This window comes from Gopherus flavomarginatus, chromosome 9 (assembly GCF_025201925.1).
Source record: "Gopherus flavomarginatus isolate rGopFla2 chromosome 9, rGopFla2.mat.asm, whole genome shotgun sequence".
Lineage (NCBI taxonomy): Eukaryota > Metazoa > Chordata > Testudines > Testudinidae > Gopherus > Gopherus flavomarginatus.
Window position 1 is genome coordinate 74424265 of NC_066625.1, and position 26480 is coordinate 74450744.

Here is a 26480-nt window from a genome sequence, read left to right on the forward strand (position 1 = left end):
GACTACCTTGGGGGACATTCCAATTCAGATTATCACAAGTCTCTCATGCTGAGTTTTACTACTTTATTTATATCTGATTCTTCCAGTATCTACAGTGGATGGAAAGAAAGAGAATCTTTGTGTATATCATTCATAACAAGAATTACAAAGCTTTTAGTTTTATAACAGGATGGTTCACTACAAAGATCAGATTTGATTGAGTTTTTCATCATAAATGGTAAGTAGGCTCCCCCTACTGAACAGAAGAGAAATTTTCCTTTGTCTTTACATAAATGCCTGTACTGTTCATAAGAGGATGGAACAAAATTATATATACATAGATGTGTAAAATAAATTATTTCTCACTATTCAATCAACATACTTGCTACACAGATTAGCTTTAAAAAACCCCAACAACACTGGATCCTGTCCACTATAATAAATCTTTTGCTTTGCACTCATCTGAAGATAGACTGCAGCACTGGAATATTTCACATAAGCAGTTATATTCGAATATAGCTAAAATCAAGTGATTACCCAGGATTACTCCCCCTGCTTGCAGAAAGATGGATTTATTGTAACACATCTTTCCAGATTTACCAGTGCAATCAACTACACCTAGTCAAACGGAGCACAAGGAACATCAGGTCATTTCGATATAATGAAGGTTGTGAAGCCACATTTCACTATCACTTGGACCTCTGCAGAACCATAAACTTGTGCAAAGAAATGGATGCAGAGAGAAGAGGAAAAAAACCTGCCTTCTCAAATAGCTTTGTTTGTTTAATTAAATGAACTATTTCCCTCATAGCTACACTTTTCATTGGGATATACCTGTTATAGCATTTTGTTTGGATCCAGGTTTGGCATGAATAGCAATAGTGAGGGAACCACTTTTGTCAGTTACAACCGGACCTGACGGAACAGGAGGTTTTACTGAGTCTTTACACTTTTCTTTTCCCTGAACAAACAGAAAAAACAAACAAAAAAAACCCCAGCAGCTGTTAAAGTGACAATGCAAATGTGAAATGTAGCCAACCAAGGCAAAGACTAAAACTAGTTTCAGCCACAACTCTTGCTTCTGAGTCTCCCTTCCCCTCCGAGAATGGTTTTAGAAACAGTTTTCCCCTGCTGATGCTGCGTGACCGACCCAACCACCGTGGGCGGCTCCCCACGCAGCCGCCGGGCAAACACCCGGGGTAGCAGACGGAGCGAACGGGAACGGCCGTTTCTCTCCTGCCCAGACCGTGGCGGTAGTTTAGTAGGGCCAGGCCAGGGCCCGCTGACCCGGCTTACGAGGGGTCACCAGCGCCCCCGCCCTTCCAGGAGCCGCAGGGCCACCCCGGCAGAGGCAAGGCAAGGAGCCCTCTCCCTTCCCCGCTGCCGCCCAACGTGCGCCGCAGAGCGAGCGGCCCGGCTCAGGTCGCTGACCCTCCGAGGCATGGCCCCGCTCCAGCTCCGTACGCCCGCACGGACGGGACCCTGCCGCCAGCCGCTGCACCGACGGACGCCAGCCAGGGCCACCAGCATCACACAGACCGAACACCGGGCGGCTCCGACCCGCACTTCCGGCAAAACCAGTACTCCCCGGCGCGCGGGGCATGCAGGGAAACCGTCCGCCTCCCCAGTTCCGGCGCCAGGCAGAGTGCTGCGCACGCGCAGCTTGAAGAGGCGCTAATTCATTCGATTCCATTCTAATGCAGGCGGCGAGCGAGGGGCAGAGCCGCCAGCCGGGAGTCCTCGTGCTCGGTCTAGTCTCGACCTTAGCGTGGGCTGCAAACCCCGCCCCCCGGAACGTGTGTGCTCAGCCCCATCCCTGCTACGGCACCCGCCCGCCCCTGGCTTTCGCGCATCCCGTCTTGCAGCGAGGTAGCAGGGCCAGCATCAGCTGTACGGCTCGGCCCAGCACGCGCGGGCTGTATGCAGCGTGACGCAGGAATAAAATACTGCGGCGTTTTTTTGGACTGAATGGAAAGGTAAATACGCCCCCTCACCCCCCAATTGATCCGTAGCGTTGAACTGTTTAGTCTAAAAGCGTACACACAGGCCTGTGACCCTGAACAGCAATAGGAATAAACAAGCAGGCAGACAGCCCCGGCGGGAAATCCCCAGTGAACCACTCCAGGTCTTCGCCCCAAAAAAACAACTGTCCATCGGTCTGGGCTGCTTTTCAGTATCACAGACCAACTGATTGCTCCTCCTATAGCATGGATCCAGGGCCTAACCCCTGCATTCAGAATCTCCCATAAAGGGGGTAGCTGTACTACGGGCTAGATAAGCCAATCCATTAGCCTTATGCTATCCCTTTAACCAATGCTGGTTACCTTCTTGTAACTACTCTTTACACAGAATTTTCCCTCTTAACACACCTTACTCACAGTTACAATAACATAGGGGCTGCCCCTGAAATTAGTTTTAGCCCCATATTTAGCAATAATTACATGAAGCAGCCAATACACAGGGGCACTTGCAAACCATAAGTAAAATACCCTGAGCTGCTGCTGCAACAAAGCTTTGTCCTTTTAACAAAAGTATGTGTTTATTATAGCCCTGAGACTCCCTCATCCAGTGTCTTTTATATCATTGCAAGACTGGAAGCTAGTGGAGGGGCCTGCTCTTCATTAGTCATACCTAGAATCCCCACTCAAGGATCAGGGCCCCATTCTGCTAAGCACAATACAGACATGAAGTAAGTCCCTATTGCAAAAAGTTCTCACTCAAAGTGGCATGGGGGAAAGGAGGAGGGGGGGAATACATGCAAATTTTGCACAGGAAACAAAAGTCACACTTTGAAACCTAAGTAATCTGAAAAAGGAGGTAGTAGGAAAAGGTATGCAGAATACACTCTTGGTCTGTGGTGATTTTTATGATTATCTGACTAAGCTATTAAGATAGCTAATACATAGCTATGGGAAGTTATTGGACTGTGTTAATGTACTGGTGCAATTTAATGAGAAGGCAAAACAATAGGTAAAGGATAAAGCAACAGCAAACCAAACAGCTCAGTTATTTTATCAGCTATGAAAAGGCAACAGCCAGGTTCCAGAGCCAAGAGAAGAAAATGATTTAATATGGTTAAAAGGACACATGAAGAACCAAGTTAAATAAATTTACTAAAACTTGAACAAAAATTGTTTACTTAAAATCAGATGGATTTTAGACTTAATTTTCTGCTTGTTGTGTACCTTTGGCTGAATAAATAATACATTTGATTTGAAGAAACTAATTGGTTTTGAGTCATGGTCATTCAGCCACTGGTCACAGGGTCGCAGAGGGAAAGTTTCTTGTAGGTGCTAAATACAGTCAGGCCTGTCAACTTATCACTGTTGGAAGATGGTATATAACTCAGGGAATCCAGTCTATGAGTGGCTAAATCAGGGACTAGGGGAAGGGAGTGAAACTTATCATTAAAAGGTGCATTTGAAAAAGATGGCCAAGGGAAAAAGTGTAAAGATTTTTCAGAGAAGCTGATTATTAGGTGGCAAGAAACTCGGAATGAGAGTTGAAAACAGGTAGTAATCACAATAAAATTAACAGAGGAAGGAGGTGGAGAATAGCAAACTCATGAAGGAATTCAAATGTAGACAAGCTGTTGGATAAAAGATGACAGTGGAATAGGCGGAAGGTGACAGAGTAACAGGCAGAAAGGCAGTAGGGCTTTAAACTAGAAAGTTGGGGGAGACGGTTGGGAAATGTTCGGGAGATCTCCACGCCAGAATATAACCTGGAGAGGGAAGTAAACAAAGTGAGCGGGGATACCCTTGCGGCCCCAAGATTTGATCCAAGGAGGAATAGTGGAGTAGAAACCAGAGTAACGGGTGATGCTGGTGGTAGAAAGTTTGTGCACGACGGGGGAAACAATGTCACTGACGCCAAACGCCGAAAATTAAAAGGTTTGTACACTAATGCAAGGAGCCTAGGTAACAAGATGGAGGAACTGGAGTTACTCGTACAGGAAGTGAAGCCGGATATTATAGGGATTACCGAAACCTGGTGGAATAGTACTCATGACTGGAGCACGGGTATTGAAGGCTATGTGCTGTTCAGAAAAGACAGGAAGAAAGGCAAAGGTGGGGGAGTAGCCTTGTACATCAATGATGAAATTAAATGTAGCGAAATAAGATGCGATGGAATGGATAAGACAGAGTCCGTCTGGGCAAAAATCACGCTGGGTAAAAAAGCAACTAGAGCTTCCCCTGAGATAGTGCTTGGGGTGTGCTACAGACCGCCGGGATCGGATTGGGATATGGATAGAGACCTCTTTAATGTCTTTAATGAAGTAAACACAAAGGGGAAATGTGTGATTATGGGGGACTTCAACTTCCCGGATATAGACTGGAGGACGAGTACTTGCACAAATAATAGGGGTCAGATTTTTCTGGATGTGATAGCGGATGGATTTCTTCATCAAGTAGTTGAAGTACCTACGAGAGGGGATGCCATTTTAGACTTGGTGTTTGGTGAGCAGTGAGGACCTCGTAGAAGAAATGGTGGTAGGGGACAACCTTGGTTCGAGTGATCATGAGCTGATTCAGTTCAAACTAGATGGAAGGATAAACAAATGTAGATCTGCGATTAGGGTTTTTGACTTCTCGAGGGCTAATTTTAAAGAGTTAAGGAAATTAGTTAGGGAAGTGGATTGGACAGAGGAATTAGTGCATTTAAATGTGGAGGAGGCCTGGAATTACTTTAAGTCACAGCTGCGGAGACTGTCGGAAGCCTGCATCCCGAGAAAGGGGAAAAGAACCATGGGCAGGAGTTGTAGGCCAAACTGGATGAGCAAGCAACTCAGAGAGGGGATTAGACATAAGCAGAAAGCTTACAGGAAGTGGAAGGAAGGCAGGATCAGTAAAGAAAGCTACCTTGCTGAGGTCAGAACATGTAGGAATAAAGTGAGGAAGGCTAAAAGCCGCATTGAACTGGAACTTGCAAAGGGAATCAAAACCAATAGTAAAAGGTTCTACAGCCACATAAATAAGAAGAAAACAAAGAAAGAAGAAGTGGGGCCGCTATACACTGAGGATGGAATGGAGGTTAAGGATAACCTAGGCATGGCCCAACATCTAAACAAGTACTTTGCCTCAGTTTTTAATAAGACTAGTGAGGAACCTTGCGATGATGGAGGGATGATAAACGGGAATGTGGATATGGAAGTGGATATTACTGCAACTGAGGTAGAGGCCGTACTTGAACACCTCGATGGGACGAAGTCGGAGGGCCCGGACAATCTCCACCCGAGGATATTAAAGGAACTGGCGCGTGAAATTGCGAACCCGTTAGCGAGAATTTTTAAGCAATCGATAAACTCGGGGGTTGTGCCGTATGACTGGAGGATTGCTAATGTAGTTCCTATTTTTAAGAAAGGGAATAAGAGTGATCCGGGTAATTATAGGCCTGTTAGCTTGACGTCTGTAGTATGTAAGGTCTTGGAAAAAATTTTAAGGGAGAAAGTAGTTAAGGACATAGAGGTCAATGGTAATTGGGACGAATTGCAACACGGATTTACTAAAGGTAGATCGTGCCAAACCAATCTGATCTCCTTCTTTGAGAAGGTGACGGATTACTTAGATAAAGGAAATGCGGTAGATATAATTTACCTAGATTTCAGTAAGGCGTTCGACACGGTTCCGCACAGGGAGCTGTTAGTTAAATTGGAAAAGCTGGGAGTGAATATGAAAGTTGTAAGGTGGATAAGGAACTGGTTAAAGGGGAGACTCCAGAGGGTCGTATTGAAAGGTGAACTGTCGGACTGGAAGGAGGTCACCAGTGGAGTCCCTCAAGGATCGGTTTTGGGACCGATCTTATTTAACCTTTTTATTACTGACCTTGGCACAAAGAGCGGGAATGTGCTAATAAAGTTTGCGGATGACACGAAGCTGGGGGGTATTGCTAACACGGAGAAGGACAGGGATACTATTCAGGAAGATCTGAACCACCTTGTAAACTGGAGTAATAGAAATAGGATGAAATACAATAGTGAAAAGTGCAAGGTCATGCATTTAGGAATTAATAATAAGAATTTTGGATATACGTTGGGGGCGCATCAGTTGGAAGCGACGGAGGAAGAGAAGGACCTTGGGGTACTGGTTGATAGCAGGATGACTATGAGTCGCCAATGTGATACGGCTGTTAAAAAAGCAAATGCGATTTTGGGATGCATCAGGCGGGGTATTTCCTGCAAGGATAAGGATGTGTTAGTACCGTTGTATACGGCGTTGGTGAGACCCCATCTGGAATACTGTGTGCAGTTCTGGTGTCCCATGTTCAAGAAGGATGAATTCAAACTGGAACAGGTTCAGAGACGGGCTACGAGGATGATCCGAGGAATGGAAAAACTGCCTTATGAAAGGAGACTCAAAGAGCTTGGCTTGTTTAGCCTGGCCAAAAGAAGGCTGAGGGGGGATATGCTCGCCCTATATAAATATATCAAGGAGGTTAACGTTAGGGAGGGAGAGGAATTATTTAAGTTTAGTACTAATGTAGCCACGAGGACGAATGGGTATAAACTGGATATTAGGAAGTTTAGACTTGAAATTAGACAAAGGTTTCTGACCATTAGGGGAGTGAAGTTCTGGAATAGCCTTCCGAGGGAAGTAGTAGGGGCAAAAGACTTTCCTGGCTTTAAGACAAAGCTTGATAAGTATATGGAGGGGATGTTATGATAGGATCGTTAATTTGGGCAATTGATCTTGAATTACCACCAGACAGGTCTGCTCAATGGTCTGCGGGGAGATGTTGCATGCGATGGGTACTGAGTTGCTGTGGAGAATTCCTTCTTGGGTGCTAGCTGGTGACTCTTGCCCACATGCTCAGGGTTTAGCTGATCGCCATATTTGGGGTCGGGAAGGAATTTTCCTCCAGGGCGGATTGGCAGGTGCCCTGGAGGTTTTTCGCCTTCCCCTGCAGCGTGAGGCACGGGTCGCTTGCTGGTGGTGTCTCTGCAGCATGAGGTCTTCAAACCATTTTTGAGGATTTCAATAACTCGGTCCTGGGATAGGGGTTGTTATAAAATTGGATGGGTGGGGTTCTGTGGCCTGCCTTGTGCAGGAGGTCAGACTAGATGATCAGATTGGTCCCTTCTGACCTATGAGTCTATGAGTAGAAGCATTCTAAATAGACGTGAGGGGGGCAAGATTATAGTAGCAAGTATAGAAAGGAAGAGATGGCTACAGAAGTGAAGACATGAGATGAGCCTGTGTGCAGCATAATAAATTCAAAGCTGGCAGGAGTTTGCTATACTTAATACTGCCCAAGTGGGTGTGCATCAGTTTACCCACTTGTAAAACTGGCATATAGCATCTATGACAAAGGCAGAATGAGACTGAATTAACATTTCTAAAGCACTTTATCAGATGAAAGACACTTTGGAAGTGCACCAAAGTCTGGTGCCCATCCCAAGAATTACCTCATAACAAACGAGCACAGGTGAAAAAACAGATTTTAATTACCAGGTAGCAGTAATCATAGGCTTAAACATGTTTTAATTTTCTGCTGTAATGCCTATATGATGCAGGTATTAAGTTATATTAGCTACAGAAGAACCACTGCAAAAAAACTTACTAACAACCCTCAATGAATCATCCAGCAGATCACTAGCAACATTCTTTAAACTAACCAGCTAAGCCTTGAGGATTTGGAAAGAATAAAAGGAAAGCTGACTCCCTCTACACCAAAGGCTCTCTCTAGAATACTTAAGCACATATTTGATATTGCATTCTACATGCAGGATAATTTAACTCACAAAATAGATGCAAGTGGATTTGTCAAAGTTGGCCCAAAGATACTCAGGTGGGTAACTAAGAGGTATTTATTATTTCAGTAAATGACAAGCATTAGAGTAAAGGTATGATAAACAGTACTTGTGACTGGCATACATTGATTTTTAATTCAATAGTTAACCCTTTATTTTGCAATAACTTATGATTTTTTTTCTTTGTTTTTGCTATCTTCAGTTAGGAACCACAAGAAGATACATAAACTTAAGAGTTGGGGCAATAGAACAAAGAATAGTGAAAACTTTAGTAACCCACTTTACAAGATGTTTTGGTCAGGTTTTTTAAGCTAACTAGTGACTTTCATAAGAGAAATGACACATTAGCTCTTGTATTTATTTTCAGTGCCAAATAATGTACCTAAATAATTTATCACTTGCCAGACAGGAAAATAGAAATAATTCAGCTAATAGATTATCAGAGAAACAGGTATGGAAGAAAATACATTTTTTAAGTAGTTACTGTCAGCATGATAGAACTAGATGAGATTTCTTAGCACTTCTCTGTGATTCATCTTTCAATAGCTTATTACATTTCAAGGTAGACTAATGCTGAATATTCAACATTATTCTATGGTTCTACTCTAGATGCATTTTCTCCAGTCCTGAAGTGTACATATTAATGACTTATCTTTGTAAGTAATAAGAATAACATTAAGGAGGAAGGGAAATTTCCAACCTGATAATTAGGCTTCGGTGAGTTCTTCTATATCAGCCTAACATTTTTCCATCCAGCAGCTAGAGAAGGAAACCCCACTTTTGTTAATGTCCCTTCCTCTACATAGCAGGCTGGCTGCTTGCATGTTACCAATTATATTCACCACTGCTAAAAATATTACGATTTAAAGGACAATTAAAAGGAGATCTACTAGACACAAACCGTTTTCCATACCCTAACATAGGAAGTCTGAAAGAAAATGGATGTGGTCCATTCTTATTACTCACCACCAAACTAAATAACTATCAGGCTGATACTAGCTCCTTGGCTCAGCAGAGCTTTGTAGTAATGCTCTCCTCAGCTCTAGCTGTCAGGCCTGTAAATACAGGTTAGACCAAAAAAAGTGAAATGTAAGAGCACAAAGGTATCAGAAGTCATGGTTTACACAGGTACTGCTGCATTTCTCTTTTCATCTAATATGTATTGGCTAAGGAAGCAACAACTATTTATTAGTATGTCACAGGACTAAAGTGACTTCAAATATCTATATCTAGACATATGGCACTAGGAACAGCAATCTAAAGGAAGTTTTCTTAAGTTCAACTGACATGCATTTCACTTAACTACAAAAAAGCTTATTTAAACTAAAGAATTGCACGTTTTTTGAAGAACTTTTTTACACTACATAGTTTAACGGAAGTCCTCTTACATTGCTATTAATGCCATTTCAACTTTAAAGCTGCTCTAATTTTACCTCAGTGGTTACTGTATGTATTTTTAAAAAATTACAAGACTTTTCTGCAAGCAAAAAATGGTATGGGATTTCACTCATTTTAAGCTCACTTTAAAGTAAACATACTATATGATCTAAATACTCCTTATTTATCTGCTAAGATAACATTAGTAGCATTATAAATAAAGTCAAAAATAAGTGTACACACTGTACCATACCTATGGTAGTAATGTAAAACATTAGGGAAACAGTCATTGCTTTCAACTACATACTAATTTTTTATGATATGGTTTGGGGGGGTGTACAGGATCCTGTGGAGTGAATGGAAATTTTCACACTTTGGTTGTTTAAACAACAACAACTGCAGAGAATGCTGCAGAGTATACTGACCATTTATGTACATTTATTGCACCTTTCAATTGGCTGCACTGCCTCATACCCACTTGTAGATATTCTCTGGAACTAAATGCACAAACAGATAAAGTTAAATCAGATCAAGATTTTAGTGCTGGTTAATGCCTGAGCATCCAGGTCCTAGAATACTATTAATAGAAGTTTTGTATTTTCATATCTTCACATTATACATTTTTGCAGGCAGAGTTATATACAATAGTCATCACCACACCAACTTACACGCTCCAATACATTACTATAAAAAACACATTTCTGAATGAAACCAAGACCATTTATGTATTGTACATTGCAGATCTCAGCTATAAGTATGTGCTATATTTCTTTAATACAATTCCAGATACTGTTTACAGTGTTAACCCAGGTATTTCTTCATGGCTCATTTAAATAAAAGAAGAATATAAATCCAGTTTTGTTGCTGTAATTAAAAAAAAAATTGTCATTTGAGTCCATAATGGTCATTGCCAAGAGTATTTTAGAGGGAAATGCAAGTCTGGGACAAAGTAATATAGCTATTGCATTTTTAAAGAACAAAAATACCAAAATTTCATAACAAACGAGATCAAAGAAGAATTTCACCAAATGCTGAAAACAATGTAAGGGGTCAGGAAGTAAATTAAACCAACAGAACACAAGATAATGTTTAAATACCTTTACAATATAGAGTACTTCTTACTTTCAACATTTTGTGAAGGTAAAAAGGAACTACATCTGTTAACTTATTGATATCCTGCCAAAATCATGGAGAGAAAAATAGATTTTTCTGGTACCTTCTATAAGAAATGTTCTAGTTTCATAGTACACGAAGAGATTATATATTTATGTAAGTTCATAGAATTTAATCATTGCCACCAATAGCAAGTACTTTATGCCAGTGTCAGTCTATACATTGCTACTTGTATTATCTGAGATGAACTCTACCGTGTGTAATTATGTATAAAATATTATTTCTGGTATTTGTCCATCTTCTATCGATGTACCATTGTTGTTACCGGGTGAACTAGAGAAGGAAAAGCAGGTTTTGCTAGCAGTGGGAGATTCGTGGATTACTTTCTTCAATCCTTTTGTACCATAATGGGAATCAGGACCCTAATATAAACAACAAAAGAAGTCAATTGGAGAAAATGTAGCTATTTAGTGAGCAGAAAGATTTAATATGTATAAAGCAAATTTATATATATATGCACACACACACACGTATTAGTCTAGCATGTATTACCAAAAATATATATAATTCAAGGTTCTCCAGAGGTACCACGGACTCAAGGAATGCTGGAGCTTGTTATAACCATTGAAAAGAGAATTCGGACACCAACATGTCTGCTTTTCATCTGGCAGCTAATATGCCAGAATGTTTTTACTGTGTGTATTTACTATGTAAGCCTATTCTAATCTTGAAAGTGTTTGAAATTTCTGGTATGCAGATTTGCGAAATTTCATACAGTAACTCCTCACTTAATGCTGTAGTTATTCTGAAAAATGCAACTTTAAGTGAAACAATGTTAAATGAATCCAATATTCCCATAAAATTTAATGTAATGTAAGTGTGTGTGTGTGTGAGGTCCCAAGGAAATTTTTTGGGGCAGACAAAAGGCATTATATACTGTGGCGTGGAGGTGCCCCTGGCTTACCCCACACACGCACAGCCTGCTGCAGACAATGCAGAGGCAAGGACGCTAGGAAGCACCATTCACAGCAGCAGCTTCCCCCCGAGAAAAATAGGTGCTGACTTTGCCAGGGGATGCTCCAGGCCCACCTCTTCCCACCCCCCTCCACTTCCTCCCTGGAGCACACCAGGTCCCTGCTCCTCCCAGCGCTTCCCTGTCATCAAACAGCTGTTTGGCAGCCCCTAGGACTTCTCTCTGGCCGGCTTTGAAGGGGAAAACGCCACTTCTCTCTGGCCGCTAGTTGCACGGCCACCTCTGCTCCTCCTCAGTCCTCTGGCCTGTGCTTGCAGGGCTGCATTCCGAAAGGGGCTTTAGAGCTGCAGGCCAGGGCCCTGGGGCCCCCTTAGCCCAGGGCCCTGCAGCCCCTAAAGCCCCAGCATTCTGCGTGGCCCTGCCTGCTGGGAGGAGGGGGGGAGCTTCCCCGCTCACTCCCTCCCTCCTTCCCAGAAAGTCCTAAGTGCTGCCAAATGGCTGTTTGGTGGCAGGGGAAGTGCTGGGAGGGAGGGAGGAAGGGAGGGGGAGGAGGCGAAGAAGAGGAACTTATGCAATGCTCCCTTCTAAATGTCAGCCAAACAATGTTATAAGGGAGCATTGCACAACTTTAAACAAGCATGTTCCCTAATGGAGCAGCAACGTAACTTCAAAATGATGTTAAGTGAGGAGTTACTGTATTTGATCTTTGGATAGAGAATAAGATTAGCCCCCTCCCCCTCGCAAAAACATGAACTCTTAGTAATGGACAAAGCAGCTTATGATGTTTAATGGAGGACTATGATGTTTAATGGAGGACTTTTAGAAGTGATAACACCACAATTAAACCTGAGCTTAAGAAAATTTAAAAACATTTTTTGAAGTATAACATTGATTAGCAGGAAGAAGAATACAGTTAACACAAAGGACAGATTTGAGTTTTGATGCAAATTTCCACTAATACTATATTACAAATGCACATTTTCACCTGTGCAAGTAAACTAATAGCTTCAAAATTGCATTGAGAAGTAACATTTTTAAACAGCAAAGAATCCTGTGGCACCTTATAGACTAACAGACGTTTTGGAGCATGAGCTTTCGTGGGTGAATACAATAAGTCACAACCTACCAAAAAACAAAACAAAAAAAAGCGCACCTCCTAGGAGATTCCCACCTTTATTCCAGCCCCAGTACATCAAGTACAGAGTTATGTGGAAATCCCAGGTCTGGCTTAGGGAAGAAATTCCCCAATGCAGGCACTGAGGAAGACAGACGCAGGCTGTTTTCCAAGAGCTCTCTTGCAAACCATGATGTAGGGGGCATGCCACAGGTGGGCTGGGAGCAGGAGACAGAGGACCTGCAATGCTGAGAACGTGGTTCTCCAACTTTTGTACTGGTGACCCCTTTCACTTAGAAAGCCTCTGAGTGTGACACCTTATAAATTAAATACATTTTTTTATATATTTACTGGAGACAAAGCGGGGTTTGGGGTGGAGGCTGACAGTTCGCGACCCCCATGTAAGAACCTCGTGACCCCCTGAGGGGTCCCAACCTCCAGTTTGAGAACTCCTGATGTAGGTAGTGCTGCTACCCATAAGCAGTAGGGGATAGTTACATTGGAATCTGCTCTGGTTCCTGGATCAGCTTTGGGAAAGCATAAAGCCACAACAGCACCACAACCCCCTTGAAAGCCAATTAAAAAATAAGCACTTCAAAAGCAAAACTAGACAATTAAGAAAAAAAGAGTGAGAGACTTATAGGAAGTGTTTCCCTACCAGATAGTTTAAAATTTGGGTAAAATATTGGTTCCAAACAACTTTCCATTATGTTCATTTCTACACTCTTACTCTTAAGCATGCTTACTTTGAGTGTTGCACAAGCTGTGTAGGAGACCGTTGGCAAAATTTCTATAGGTTCTTTGAACATAACTCTGAATGTATTAGCAGTTCCATCACAACTAAATCCAGTATCGTTTTGTCCCAGTGTTTGATTTTTTTCATATTCAATTATCTGCATAAAAAAATAAAGTAGAAGTGTCTTTTTACCTGTTAGTTTACAATTTTGAAGAAAACTCTAGTCACAAAAAACCCAACCAAGCATCAACATATGTAAGTGTCACATTCTGGGGTACAGTTCAGACCAGTGAAGGGTTTCATCGCTGCCTGCTCTGTAACCCTTTGCTTTTCTGCTGTAGTTCCCAACCTGGGCCGCTCACAACCAGCCTACAAGCATGCAGGTCACACCCTCAGTGTCTCTGTATAGCTGCAGCCCTAGTCCAGCAGCTCTGACCCCAGCAGCTTGCCAACAAAATGCCAGTCAAACACTGGCTTCCACTAGCCTTGGTTACTCCTGGCAGGATGATCCCAACAAACTCCCAAGTCCCAGATTTTCCCAAAAAATGTGCGTTCTGTAATGTCCAGCCCTTTCCTGGACAATTCAGATATTAAAGTTTGTTGCTCCTGTTAGGAGTTAATATTCAACAGTTTTACTTTAACTGGAGTTATCAAACAGTTCAGTTTAAACACAGCCTTGGAATAAAACAAAAAACAAGATAAGATTTTAAGTGAATTCAAGTATAAGTGATAAAGTTAGAAATGGATACAAGCAAATAAAAATGAAAACGTGTTTAAAGGCCTAAAACTTAAACAAGTTTGGTTCAAGGCTTTTGTTCAAGATGGCCTCTCTCACTCACTAGTTTGCAGCATGCTGATAACAGTCCCTTTCCTGGGTCAAGTTCTCTCCTAGTGGCCCACAGGTGCTGGTGCCTTTGTCTTCTCAGGTGAAAGAGAGAACTTCAGGTTTTCCGCCCCTTTCTTTTATAGTCCAGTGAATGTTGGAAGTAGATTCTTCTGAAGGTTACCATTCAGCGTAAAGTTTATCCAAGCAGTAAGGAAGGCGACAAGGAATTCGATGGTAAAGGAGGCTCCATGCTTTCTCCCCTCCCCCCACTTGTTTTTTGCTGAAATGCAATTGTTCTGTTTCCTGACAGCTCTTCCCACTGCTGTTGAGAACCCTGATTGCTACTTGCATGTAAACTGAGGTAAACACACATTCCTTCCTTTATGATAGGCCCATTTAACAACTTTGGCCTAGACAGGCTGTCTGGTTTTTAACGTGCTATCATCATCATACAGGGGGAATTCATCCCTTTACATATACTGTTAACTACATACATTAAACCATGATATTATTGACCAGTGAGTTATTAGTTTTTCCATGGTACCTCACAAAGCACATTTTGTACAAAGATTATTACAATGGTGTGTCAGGTGTGACTACAAGGGTCCCTTCAGTCACAATAGGACTACTTACATTAGAATAAGCATTACAGATAACAACAGTTCCCTGTTCCATCCAATTTAACACAAAGGGTAGTACAACCTCAGTAGGGGAAGGTGTGTACCATCTGCTTGTGACACAATTAACATCTGGAATTTTAATGAATAGGAATTTACCCTGTCATGCACTGGGAGTAAGAACCAGGAGTGTTGATCTAGTACAAAAAAATCTCCTGGAGAAATACTAACTTTTAAGTAAACCCATACTGGTGTCCAAGACACCTTTAAAGAATAAATATCTTCATAAACAAATAGGTGCTCACCGAAAGATCTAAAAAACACATCAGTGCATTCTTCCAAGAACGTAGCAACACCTATAGAACTTTATGACTACACAGTTCTGTTTTTTGTTTTATGTTCATTTTAGCTATTATACTCTGACTACAGATTCTATTAATCTCACAGTTCTCATGTTAATTTTAAAGGGAGAATAGGAATAACTTGCTAAAAATAAGAAAGTAGGACTCAGAAGTTTAACTTTCCATCTCAGTCACACCCAAGAGGTAAAACAATAGAATCATATTGTTGAAGTCAATTCACATTTTTATATGCAAATCTGGACTGAATAATTGCTCCATCCCAAATCACATTCATAGTAAGCCTAACCTTAGTATTGTTCCTTGTACCAAATTTAGTTTTCTCTAAGCAGTTTAGTTAAAAATATACTATACCTGTATATTGACTTGATAATCTGTGGGTCCATGAATAGATCCATACAATCCAAATCCCACTATGGAAATTCTTCTATTAACTGTGAACCTGACAGAGGAGACAGGCGAGTTATAAGTATCACATTTCAACAGTAGTCACAGAGCCCTGATCTTGCCCCCACTCAAGTCAGTGGAAAGACTCCCACTGATTTAAAAGGTGCTGGATCAAGCTCAAGATAAAGCACTATATACAATTTAATAAAGCAAACCAGGCTTACTGTAAAATGAAGTTTTATTAAAGAGATGGCATCCTAAGACCTCAATTTTACAACTAAAGGCCCCAGTCCCACAAGGATCATTCTGAAGGACTCGGTATACTGAATAACAAAAATCTCTCTATTTTGACCAGCTCTGAAAGGAAACATTTTAACGGTTTCAATTTTAAATGTGGCAACGCATGTTAGCATTAATAAGCTATACTCCAGAATCCACCTAAACTATTTTTCCAGAATTTCCCTTTATTCGCTTTATTTTAAATGCTTTTATCTATGTTTGTGCGCACAGTCTACTTTTTAAATAGACAGTGCAAATGTATCTGTGGTGAATCAGTATGTTCCTGCTTTCAGTACTACAAAGCAGCATTTGAGTCTCTCCTTGGACAACTCATGACAAATACCTGATTCGGTCACTTGTTCCGCTGTACCCCCAACGGCTCTCCACTTGCTGGAACCTGTTTATGCTGCATTCTTTTCCTCTGAGGCAGCATCTCGGTCGGTCAATATAATCAACTCTAGGTTTAGGATTGACCGTAAAATGCAAAAAGAGATTTACCACTTCCCGATCTGACAAAATTCCAGACTGAGCAGGACCTGGGAATAGAAGAAGCATGTTTCTGAGAATATGATATATTTAAAATTTTAATTCTGAATTGTTGTATTTAAATAAACAGTGCAAAAGTCCACCATGGATTTGTCTCAGACTAGCACAACTTTTGCAAGATAGACTGTTTTCATAGGAAGGAGTGAAATGCATTTGTTACTAACAGGGTAGTTGTGAAAGGTTTGTGAAGTTAGTCCCTTATTAGCATAGTGTGTTTTTCTGAATTACATTAACATATTAGTATGATAAAGTAACCCACAGTTACCTGCTGCAAACTCTTCAATAGTCATTAGTGGAAAACGGATTAGAGATAGAGCTTTTCCAAGCACTTTCTGTTTGTTTCCTGACGTCACAGGCAGCTGCTGTCTTTGACACTCTGCTTCTGCCCAGCGAACAACAGCTCCAAAGAGTCTACTTTCTCGAATACTAAGTGTGTCTCTTTCTAGTACTGCACACAGTGTGTCTAAAAAAAAAAAGTTAATAAATTTAGGCCAGTTTTCTCCTTTCATAGCAATTTCTGTCTTTACATATGTTAAGTCATCTTTTTAAATTATACAACTTCAGTTAAGAATCAACTATTTGATTAAAGAGCCCAAACTACTTTAATATAATAGAAAACTGATTGAATATACATGTAAGAGATCTGTTTAAGGACTAAATAAATTTATTGGGAAAAAAAAAAACCACCACAGATAAGACAGTTTTGTCTTACGTGTAAATCAGTCTTCTGGAACAGTGTACAGCATCCAATCCAACAGGTTTTGTCCTGCCCGCTTCCTTCTATAAAACAGCATATGAATTTTCTTCTTGATTCCTAAGACTAGGACTATATATAGGTATAGATATATAGTGCCAAACTGCTGCTCTCATGTCCCAAAGAGTATTTCCAAAGCTAGAGCAAGATCAAGAAAGGAAGTGATCAAGCAGATTGGTGAATGTACAACTATGGGAAAGCCAAATTACTCATAATATAAAGTTGTCCTCATTTGAGTGTCCATCTGCCAATCTGGATCAACTACTAAAATGCAACAATCAGCAGAATGCACAAAAAGAAAAAAAAGTGACAGTGTAAGGCTGTATCTGTTAAACAGATAGACCTCTGGCATCCAAAAAATTAAAAGCAGTACTAAGTGTTCCAACTCTTTTTATATACACAGCTTAGATTTTAGTGCAGATCAGTGGGACATTTAACTTATGGCTTTGCAGACCTCTCCACATGAAAGTCTGTTGTTCTTCACACAGGACCTATTAAAATAGGCACAAATCTATGTCAGGAATCTTGCTGACACTAGAAAAAGCTTCTCTGATTGCCATCTAACATGTTACCATAGATAACCTGTTCTTTTTTGTAACCTCTGTAAATGAGACCACATCCAATTTCCTAAAGAAAACTGTTCCTGTGGAAAAGCGTAATCACTTGACATCCAGAGAATGCAGCTGCATCTACTTAGACTGGAAGATGTCCTGATTTACGTGGAAAGGCACATTATTTATACTGCTGTAGCACCTGGTAATGGACCAGGCCCCCATTGTGCTAGGTGCTGTACAAACAGAACAGTTATGTAGAGAATTTCAAGAAATATTTTCCTGTCGTCTTGATATGATTTAAGGTTTATATGAACGTAGCCCCACCAAGAATAACAGCAGTAGTTGAGATTCCAGAACCTAACTGAGATTCTTCTTTCTAGTCTACTCGTCACCCAAAGTAGGGATTTCACAATCCAATCAGGAAGGAAGGATTTCCTGGAGAGGGACTCCTAGCATTCACAGCTGAACCCACAAAGACTTGAAGAGGGTGCAGAACAGTAACTGGACAATGTCTAAATCTGAGAACATAAGACTGAATAATTGAAGGCCCTGATAGTTATGTGTATACTATGTAGGAGTTCCCAAACAAACTAGAATGATTGAAACAGCTCTGTCTAGAGAAGAGGATGAGGAATATGAATGATAGGAAAACCAGCTCCTGGGTGAGAAAACCCTGCTGTAAAACAAGGGAGTTTCATTTCCTAAAAGTAATTTACACAATGAAATTTATGGTTTTTTAAAGTTAAAAAAATGTTCTTCGTTTACCCAGCTTTGCACTTTATGAATAGGACCTGTGAATTTTTTCTAATAAACTATTTGAAAATTTACCCAGCTCTCCTCCCCATTTATAAAAAAAAAAAACCAACCAACCAAACACAACAGGTATGTAGAACTGATGTTTTGAACAAGATTTATTGGAGCTGTTTCTAACTGTTTGGACTTGAAAGAAACATATTCAGATAGTCGAAAATCAGATTATCTTCCTCCTTAAGGGCTGTTATTACAATACTTTGAGTACAGAGAAAACATTGTAGGTGCCAGGTGGAAAGGATCATGTATTGGAACAGTCCCCATGCAGGTAGAATGAAAGAAACTTGTGAGAAGTTGGAATGAGCACAAGCAAGCAGTTGCACAAAACCAAACACAACAAGTTTAGGGAGAGGGTGGTGCAATTTTCTTCCTTTCTTTTTTTTTTTAAAATAAGGCCAGACTATCCAGCCTTAATGTGAACTTTCTTCTTTGCATTCTAGCTGATTTTGAAACAAGTCTTGGACATAAGTTCCATCATGACTGTCTCTCAAACTGGACTGACAAAGCAGCTGGATCCAGAGTGAATACCGATATAACTCATCCCTGGCCAGATCATGCCTGCACATGGGAGACTGTAGGCCACAAAGGGTATGTCTAAACCACCATATACACCTTGGCTTAGCAGAACTCGAGTCAGCAGACTTTGGCTTTCTTAACCTAGGGCTTGAGCATCTACACACTCATTTGTAACCCCAGGTTAAGAACTGTTGAACCTTGGGTCCAACCTGGGTCTCCAGCATCTATGCTGCATTATGTGGGTTGGAGTCCAGACATCCATATCCCAGAATTCCTAGCAGGGCAGGAAGTATAAGGGCTGGGCCCTGCAGCTCAGTTGGGTTCAGACCAGGGAAGGAGCCAGATGTCCTTTCCAGGGAGCTGAACTACCCGTGGAGCCCATGGTTAGCTGCAGCAGATGATGATGACACTACTAAGCCAGCCTGGAGAAAATGCAAGCCATGGTCCCAGGAGATGGAGCAACTGGGAGAGGAAGCACAGAGTGAGCCGCTTGGCACAGAGAGTGGGAACCAGGCGCCAGTCACTGCAGAAAACAACCCAACCAGACACCAGTAGGAAGCAGCCCAGGAAAACGAGACTTTGGGTCTATTGTGTTGCCAGGAGACAAGGCAGCGACCTCTTGTTTCCCTGCTGGCCCCACGATGGGATCACCGGTTGCTCCAAGGGTCCTGGACTGGGACCCGGTGGAGCAGGGTGGGCCCAGATCCCCCTGCTCCGCCCCCAGCCACGCACTCAGGGCTGGGCAAGCACTAATCCCTAGGCCCAGAAGCCTGAGCCATTGTCTGCTTGTTTGCTCAGCCTATGCCTAGAAGGCCTGAGTTCTTGTCTATTTAACAGTTTAGCCCTCAGGCAGGAGCCCCAGGCCACAGACTTCTTACTGGCCCAGCCCCCATCCTGGAGACTGGAGCTACCATGTGCCAAGGGGCTCAGGTACAAACCAGGATGACTCGTTGCCCTACTCAAGTTTGAGCACCAGTTCCCCACCACCAAAGGGGTGCCACAGAAGAGATCCAAAGAATCTTATGCCACCAAACTCGACTGTCCAAGGAACAAAAAGTCAGCGTTTGGGATTGTGGAATACTTTTGGCAGACTCCAAGAGCATTAGTCCAGGGGGACTGTGTCTACACTGCAACGCAATAGGGCTTGAACCCAGGGGCCCAGCTTGATTTAGGTTCTAACTCTCCACCTCTGTGGGGACCAGAACCCTCAGTCAGAGCCCTGAATTAGGGCAATTTGCATGTAGATGGACGGATGTTAGGTTTCAGTCTGAGTTCGAACCATGATCTTACATTGCAATTAGATGTATTTAAAATGTAGGGCAGAGAAAGAGGCAATTAGCAAGAGAGGAAGCCCAGTAGTTGAAAGTTACCAATTTTCAGCAGTAGTAAGTCGAAGTCTGAGAAAGCATGCAGCTGCACTAGCTGCAAAGGCAGGATTGTATTTATACAGCACTCAAAGGCATGCTGTGTGCTTTACAGAGACAGAAAAGAGGAAAGGTTCCTGTTCCAGAGAGTCTGCATGCTAAACAGACAACATATAAACTATGGACAGCAGGACAAAAAGATGCAAACAAGCGTGTTATGTTCTTAGCACTTATTTTCTTGTTTATAATTTATCCTTTAGTTTTATATGCAAGTGTAATCTGAATCAACTTGAATCTCACTTACTCAGTTTAATCTTTTTCTGAATTCCAATTAATCATCTATTCCCCCACCTCCACTCCAAGAAAAATACATGAGTTAACCTTAGTATAGAGTCCCATTTGTTTCTTCCTTCCCTGGCCTCTAGCAAAATAAGCTTCAGTCCCATCTTTTTCTTGTGTGTCTCATACACCATGGTTATTTCCTCTCCCTTACCTCTACACAGATACTCTTCTTAACACTTTGCTGAGGTTGGATGTGATGAAGTCAGTGGTGCCAGGTAATGTACTGCTTCTCCTGCCAATAGTCTGTTCCCTCCTGGGAGTCTAGGCTCGAGCCCACTCATAGGCTGGAAACTGATGTCAGTCTGGTCTATTTACAGTATTAAGTTTAATCAAGAAGAATATACATATGCTGCTTTCATAGCTGAAAGTAGGCAGGACCAGCCCAGTAGTTGAGCGGGATTGGCAAATGGACACTCAAAGAAGAGTAATTTAACCATAATGCTTCAACTAAAACTGAACATGCAGCAAAAGGTATTTACAAAACCAATTTCTCTTTTTTTGCCATATTGGCAGCAATTTTTTGGTAAATCCAATGGTGGGCAATACTAAAATTACAGTAGTGACCTAAAGCATATGTAGTTAAACAGGCCCAAACCACATAGAAATGTGGAGTGTTTCCAAGTCAACAGACACTCAAGCTTTTTTTAGTATTTTCTCACAGATTTAATCAGACATCACACATGAAGTATTATTGTAACAGAAATGTATAGTGAAAATTCAGAAAAATTCTTCAAAGATACCAGAAGATGCGAAAATAACAACATTCACAGTAAGGTAAAACTGTTTTTATGCATTTAGATCTTGTATTCAAACTTATGTTACGCACTGTTTCTTCTGCAGTGATTAAAAAATGAGTGAATTACAGTGGCCAAAACACTGTACCACTAAAATTCTTACACTAATTAGACAATGTAGACTAGCATATAAAAATGTTTGCTTCATCTTTCAAAATGGTATTGAGGTAAAATCCTTGTACTTTTAATAAAGTTCTAACTAGTTCTAATCAATGTGAGCACAGATTTTTAAACCAAAAATCTGATCCTAAACCTGTCAAGTTAAAACACCAGTTTCAACATTATGTGATACCTGTAAACCACTATGTTACAAGAGGGTCAACTATTAAAATGGCCAAGTTAAACAAGTCAGTTGGGACTAATTTATTTGTTTAAATGGGTAAGCCTTTTAGCAGAGTTCTCTAATGTGATGATTTTTATATATGGGAATCTTTTAGAGCCTATATAGCGTACATGTTTCAGTGCATGTTTTGACATAAAGGAACACCGTTTAACGATGCAAATCAATACAGTTATTTTACAAAATTTAAATACATATTCTGGTAATAGAAGGCAACTTACCTATGTCAATATCAGTAAAACCTTCTGCACTTATTGCATCCATTGTACTTTTGTCTATAGTGTCAAGACAAAGACTAGCAAGCTGAGGTTCATCAAATAATCGAGCCTATGGAGATAATATATTGCTAACAGACAAATGGTACGACTGCAGTGTTGCAACCAACAGATTTATGAAGTAACCCACACAAACAAGTTTTTACTCCAGAATAATGGATACATTCTATTTATACAGCCTCAATTTACCTTTCAAGTATTCCTTGAGTTTGTGTCAAACAGCCCTTGAATAATGTACTTCATTAAGAGTTTTTGTATCAGATTTCTCCAATTATTATACTGCCAAAGATAAATCTCTGTATTTGAAATTGCAAGTCAAAACTACAATACTGGATCAAACTAGACAATGTTCTCAAAGAGCCTCAGATTAATTCATTAGAATATTAATATTAATAGTACTGAAGAGAGAAAAGACCTCATGTTTATGATGTTCTAATAACTATATAAAAATACATTTACAAAGCTCTTTTCCTTTATATTATTTCATACTCAAGAAGCTGAGTGACAAAGCTGCAATAAGATGCTTGCAAAAGGACTGATATGCTGCACAGATATTTCTCCCACAGATTAAAACTTCCTAGACATCTAACATTGCGTAAAAATATTAGCTCTTTGGGGGGTGATTTATTAAACAATATTTTCAGAAGCCACCATTTTATTCAGGTTACCTGGGTAAGAAGCATAAAGGCATTATCTGCTCTAAGGTGTTTAGTGAGAAATTCCACACAATGTGCTTCCAGGGCTGGGACTGCATACTTCTTGGCAGTGTAGAGAGTAGTCATAACTGTTTCAGGACCAATCTGAACTTCATCTGAATAAAGAAACCTGGAAATAATACAAAAATACAGAAGGATAAAAGAGAGAACTTGGGCAGAGCCGAACATACCAACTAAATTTAACAACATGATTAACAGCCTCTTTGTATTGACAAAACAAATTTAAAAAGTGCACGAAAAAAGTTTGGTACTAGTGAAAATGTGACATGTTAGGTTTATGAAAAGCTAATGCAATTAGATCTGCATAAGAAGTGTAACGCTCCCTAAAACTAATCTTGCTGTACTGGTTTATTAGATATGTACAGCCAGTGAAGAGTAGCTGAGCTGGCAGAATTACTTTTAATTCATTGAATATATCTGGCTCAATAGCAAAAACATCTTGAATTTGTGTATCAATGCCTCTATTCCTACACCACTGCTCTCAGTTCAAAGAAACTGCACACCACCCATCCAGCCATGAGGGGATAGAAATCAAGGGACTTCCACTGCAACAACATTTTAATTCTAAGTCAGCATTTTCCCTCTGCAGGAAACTAATACACCTCTACCTCAATATAACGCTGTCCTTGGGAGCCAAAAAAATCTTACCGCGTTATAGGTGAAACCACATTATATCTAACTTGTTTTGATCCGCTGGAGTGCACAGCCCCGCCTCCGCAGAGCACTGCTTTACCGCGTTATATCCAAATTCGTGTTATATCGACTGGCGTTATATTGGGTTAGAGGTGTATTTCAGCTAATGGCCTTGAGTCTCTATTTTTTTTGACAGAGACTGCCTCAGGCTGTAACTCTGACCTGCTTCCATTGTTTTTGAGACTGCAGGACAGACTGGTGTTTTAATGGTAGCAAGAGACAAAAAGTGTGCTCCAAAGGCAGCAAAGCTAGCTTTCCTGAAAGCTGTTACTTGTCGAGATGAGACAGGCATATTGATTCTAAATACCAATCACTAGGGGTGGGAATTGTTTGTTTTTTAAAATCTGTTATTGACCTGAAGAAAGTATTTCCAAGTCCGACACTACTGCATCTCTAATTTCCAGGCAAGTTAATCAAAACTGCTCTATTGATTACAGAAATACACAAAAAAGATTTCTGTATATTGTAAGTCATTAAAAAACCCACCAATATTGGTTTAAACATAATAATTAAGAGGCATACGAATAGAGCAGGAATTCCTAAATCAAGACTAAAGGCTAGTCTGCACTAGAAGTGCTACAGCAGCGCAGTTGCACCGACGCAGCCTTGCCACTGTAATGTGTCTGGTGAAGATGCTCTATGCCAACAGGAGAGAGCACCATCAATATAACAAAACCACCTTTGTGAGAGGCTGTAGCAATGTCTCCTGCCAACACAGCGCTGTCCACACCGGTGCTTAGGTCGGTGTAATTTACATCACTCATGGGCTTGGCTTATTCACACCCCCGGGAAACAAATTATACCAACATAACCTGTAGTGTAGACAAGCCCCAAGCCTCCTTTTTTCCTCTTGTTATTTTGGTTTTGTTAAATATCCATTATCTCATGCACTATTCTGAGACTCCTGCAACAATGAGGCACAACAAAGTGCTAAACCTAGAACGTAAGCAGGTAACATAATCCCCAGGCTTTGTCACAACCATAATAATCTAATCTCCTTGTTTAAAAACCAACATTTTGTCTCTCTTAACATATTTTTCAATGTACTTAAAAATATACAATGCTTTTCTGGCGCTTACTTTAATATAAAAAGTGTTAGAAAGAAGTGGATAGGTTCCTATATTGTGTATACAAACCTGAAAGTCTATGGGGCTTATGAAAAAGTAGTTGAGAACTGTTGGCACTCAAGAAACTAAGGTAGCTGCTGTCATACTCTAGATCTGCAATCTGATAATTTCTTCATGGGTAAAACGTGTCAAAGGGATCAACAGGTTACCTCATTTCATATTGGTTTTAGGTCAACGTGTAACAACTGCTCAAAAATCCAGACTCTCCCACAGTAGGCAGCTATCTAGTAATAACATTTGACTAATAAACTTAAAAAAGGAGACTGAAGAATTGATGACCCCATACTATAGCCACAGAGCTAATGAAAAATGGACAGCACACATCTTAGCTCATCCTTTCATGTCAGCTTATACGCTTTTAATAGGTACTAACAAAAGCATGATTTGAATTAGTCCGTAACATAGGCCACGTAATAAGACTTTGGAGTTATTTCACAAGCACTGTAGACAGATATTTTTGTATATATGATAAAGATTTGGCAAGCCAGTTGCCAGAAATGGTGGAGAGGAAGGGGATGATTGGAACAAACGGTTTGCTGTGCTGTGCAAAAGGGGAAGACAACGGAAGCAAGGTAGCAACCTGGAATTTCCCCTTGTCATGCATATATTTAGTTACTGGGACTCAGGGCCCTAGGCTAGTATCCTGGTTGAGGGATTATGTCAGAAGGAAAGGGAAACAGCTGGAAACAAAGAACAGTTGAAAATGATTTTGGGAAACAATTTGACTGATTTTGTACAGGAGCACGATAATGGTCTTTGGAAGCCCGAGAGCTTTACTGGTCCTGGAGCATTCCTGCAGCTTTTTAAGGAGATTGTAGTGATGGTAGTAAATAAAGAGAAAGATCAGTTAAAGGCAGAAATAGAGGAGTTAAAGAAAGATAAAATTGAGAAAGACAAAGACATCCAGCCTGAAGGCTGAGTCAGACACCTTCTGTGCTCAGATAGTGGCACTGCAGACACGGGTGTGACAATGAGCAAGAGAGTAACAGGCGGGAGCAGGAAGTGTCTGGATTGAAACAGCAGGCAATGGAGAGTGATAATAAGAATATTTTAAACTACAAATTAAGCAGCTGATTTTTTAATTTAAAAATAAAATAGCTCATTTTGAAAAATCCTGATAGGATGTGGATTTTTTTTTAAAAATGACTGTAATATCAAACATATACAAAAGATTTTAAACTTTAGCAGATTTAAATATTGTGGCATTAATGAGCATTACTGAAACAGAAAAAAACATTGTGTGTTACTAATTTAGTACAGCTTCTATAAGCACATTCATTAAGTCATGGCTGGCTTGGGTGTATATTTTTTAACTTCAGTGCTTAGAGCTTTATCCACATAACACAAGAGTTTCATATCAGGTTGGTAGGCTTGGGCTGCTCTGAGAATATACTCCTAAGAATCAGCCACCAGAGGCCAAATAAGAATTCAACAACTTGTAGCAATGAAGCATCCAATATAACCAAATACTTTTAGAGTGAGGAAATTTAATCCACACTAGGATAGAAATGTCAACATGCCAATATATGATGTATGCTTCGTCTTGTCTATATTAGGAAAAGTTGGGTGCATAATTTCTTATCTCAATGTTTCTAGTGTGCACATAGCCCTCTTTATATCTAGAAAGTATTTTTTTCCCCTCCCATCACAATGCCTTGTGGGATTTTCCTGACATAAGCAATAACGCATTTTGAATAAATTCTTAATGTTCAAAAATGCGGAGTTAGAGAATAAAGAGGCAGGCACAAGAACTATTAAAAAATTGCAAAACAATGAGCCACTTGAAGATCTGTGTCAGTGATCCTGCAGCATTTCCACAGTACCCTTCCTTTTCCAGAATGGGAAAATCTGTCTGAGTAGCCTGCTTCTGAAGAATCTCTCTGCTTGTGTGTGTAGGGCAGTAGTTCCAAAACTCTGTATGTTGCACCCTTCTGTTTGTTACAGGTCTGAACTTGTGCTCTGCATATCCTTTTCTGCATCTCACCTGTCTATAAATATCTCTTTTTCTATCCATTTTCTAAGTACACAAAATTTTCAGAGAAAACTGTATTTCCTCAACACCTCTACTTTTCTCTGCCTTCAGTTTTCAGCCTCTCTCTCGCAAAGTTCTCTCCCCATTCTCCCTGTCTTCCCCAGGTC

At 40.7% G+C, this 26480-nt stretch overlaps 1 protein-coding gene and 1 long non-coding RNA gene across 4 annotated transcripts in view; one reads left to right on the forward strand and one right to left on the reverse strand.

Moving 5' to 3' along the window:
• Window positions 1–26480, reverse strand: part of LOC127057681 (BTB/POZ domain-containing protein 1) — a 38413-nt gene that overhangs the window by 5399 nt on the left and 6534 nt on the right. Inside the window, exons 2-8 of one of the 3 annotated variants that reach the window (XM_050966649.1) lie at window positions 22474–22630; window positions 21752–21857; window positions 16322–16519; window positions 15854–16046; window positions 15199–15286; window positions 13053–13199; window positions 10533–10641 (exon numbers count right to left, since the gene is read on the reverse strand). In XM_050966649.1, coding sequence (XP_050822606.1) covers window positions 10533–10641; window positions 13053–13199; window positions 15199–15286; window positions 15854–16046; window positions 16322–16519; window positions 21752–21857; window positions 22474–22630 — 998 coding nt within the window. The other 2 variants (XM_050966647.1, XM_050966648.1) reach the window with 2 other exon arrangements.
• Window positions 1848–21328, forward strand: LOC127057702 (uncharacterized). The gene is made up of 3 exons (XR_007776151.1): window positions 1848–1955; window positions 18615–18762; window positions 20558–21328. It is a non-coding gene; the product is annotated as an uncharacterized LOC127057702 (long non-coding RNA).